Here is a 1,845-nt window from a genome sequence, read left to right as displayed (position 1 = left end):
TACTTCGTGATATATATTTGATGAAATAATAAGTCACAAAATTAAACTATATGTCTAAATGTTGAAGTAATAAGTTATAACCGGTTAAAAATATTTTCCTAGATGAACCATCGGCCGGTTTATTTTTTTTCCACGCAGGAACCCTAGCTAATTACTTTATTTTTTCCCGGCCGTGCGCCTCTACTTCTATCTTTTTCGCGTTTTTTCTCCTTCGCCCTCTTCGTGTTTTTTCACGCGACGCATTCAACTCCACTCGACAACCTTTGACTCCCAGTGGCCTTCGACTCCCCCAGCGGACTTCGACTCCCTGCCGGCGACCTTCGACTCTCCCGCCAGTAAATCTACTTCGCCCAGCTGGCGGTCTTCGAGTTGTTCCCCGGACGCACAAAGATCCTTTCCTCTTTACAGAGCTAGGTTTGTTCGACCTCTTCTTTCCTTTCCTCTCTGCCTCACTGTTAGGTTTCTCTTCCTTTCCTCTCTGTTGGTTTGTCTCTAACTGATCCTAACTATCATGTTTTTGTCGTGCGCCCTCTAGGTCTTCTTCATGTTTTTTAGCCTTGCCGGTGAGCCCGTCGAATTATTCTGTTTAAAACACCCGAATCGCTTCCTCATCTACATCGTATTGGAAAGCGAGCGAGAGAGAGAGAGAGAGAAGGAGAGAGAGAGAGGGAATGGCAGAGGCGGTGGTGTTGCTGGATCTGTGGGTGAGTCCTTTCGGGCAGCGTTGCCGGATCGCGCTGGCGGAGAAGGGGGTGGTGTACGAGTACAAGGAGCAGGACTTGAGCAACAAGAGCCCGCTGCTGCTGCAAGCCAACCCCACCCACAAGAAGATCCCTGTCCTCATCCACGACGGCAAGCCAGTGTGCGAATCGCTCATCATCGTGCAGTACATCGACGAGGTGTGGTCCGATGGTGCACCGCTTCTGCCGGCGGACCCCTACGCCTGCGCCCAGGCGCGCTTCTGGGGCGACTTCATTGACAAAAAGGTATTGCTATGCCCGCCACCTATTTGATTATTGGTTGTATAGAATAAGCCTAGTTTTACCTTGCTAATTCGACTGGGTCACCGTACGTTAGACTCGATAGCAGAGGAGGTAGCTGCTAAGGAGGCTCTAAGCTTCTAAGCTGGCAGTGTTTGTTAGTTTTTTTAACTCGTTGTGGAGTTTGAGAATAACTGGCATGAAAGAAACAGGCAATCAGAAAGTTCTTTCCCTTGGGGAATTGATTGTGGATTTGATTTTTAGTGTTTTTAGTCAATATTAGTGATTAGTGAGTAGTTCTTATTGTTTTCATTAGTGATTGAAGCAAATATTATTACCTTTCCCTTATATCACAATCAATTTTACCCTCCTTAATGAAGAAAGCGAGAGCATACCCAAAGTGTTCTATTTAGCATTCGCTGAATGGTTTGCTACTTACCAAATCTTACCTATAGTTTACGCCAAACATCTAGAGAGGCAATCTACATCCCTCTCTGTTTCAGTAAGAAATTGGTTAAAAAAGATCTTGTTTTCTTGTCCAAAAGAAGGAAAAAGAAAGTGTTTTTTTTAGAATTTATATGTGTTCATTTATAGAATAAATGAACTTCATATAGACAAAGTCAATAAAACAAAATCATATAGAGCAAGCAACAGAAGGAGAAAAACTGAACTTACCAAAAACAAAGTCAAACAAGCAAAATCGTGGCATCCTGATACATTTTGTCTTTTTCTTGACAACTTTAACTGACTCCTTTTTGCTCTCACCAGCATTGGATGTTTTACTTGTGATTTTGGTGGTAATAGCAGGTGCCTTTTTAGATGACTTGGATATTGTAGCATGTGTTATTATCTTCTTTCCTTACAT

At 43.2% G+C, this 1,845-nt stretch overlaps 1 protein-coding gene across 1 annotated transcript; it reads left to right on the top strand.

Moving 5' to 3' along the window:
* The first annotated feature begins 671 nt into the window (after positions 1-671).
* LOC122021452 (glutathione S-transferase 3-like) lies at positions 672-1,124 on the top strand. Its single transcript, XM_042579571.1, has one exon. The coding sequence runs from the start codon at positions 672-674 to the stop codon at positions 1,011-1,013; it is 342 nt and encodes a 113-aa protein (XP_042435505.1). The 3' UTR covers positions 1,014-1,124.
* The last annotated feature ends 721 nt before the right edge of the window (positions 1,125-1,845 follow it).

The sequence above is a fragment of the Zingiber officinale genome, chromosome 9A (genome assembly GCF_018446385.1).
Source record: "Zingiber officinale cultivar Zhangliang chromosome 9A, Zo_v1.1, whole genome shotgun sequence".
In the NCBI taxonomy this organism is placed as follows: Eukaryota; Viridiplantae; Streptophyta; class Magnoliopsida; order Zingiberales; family Zingiberaceae; genus Zingiber; species Zingiber officinale.
This window is presented reverse-complemented; position numbering and strand designations above follow the sequence as displayed.

Bases quoted from the DNA above. Each gene is read 5' to 3' on its own strand.
- LOC122021452 (XM_042579571.1), top strand. From the start codon at position 672: ATGGCAGAGGCGGTGGTGTTGCTGGATCTGTGGGTGAGTCCTTTCGGG.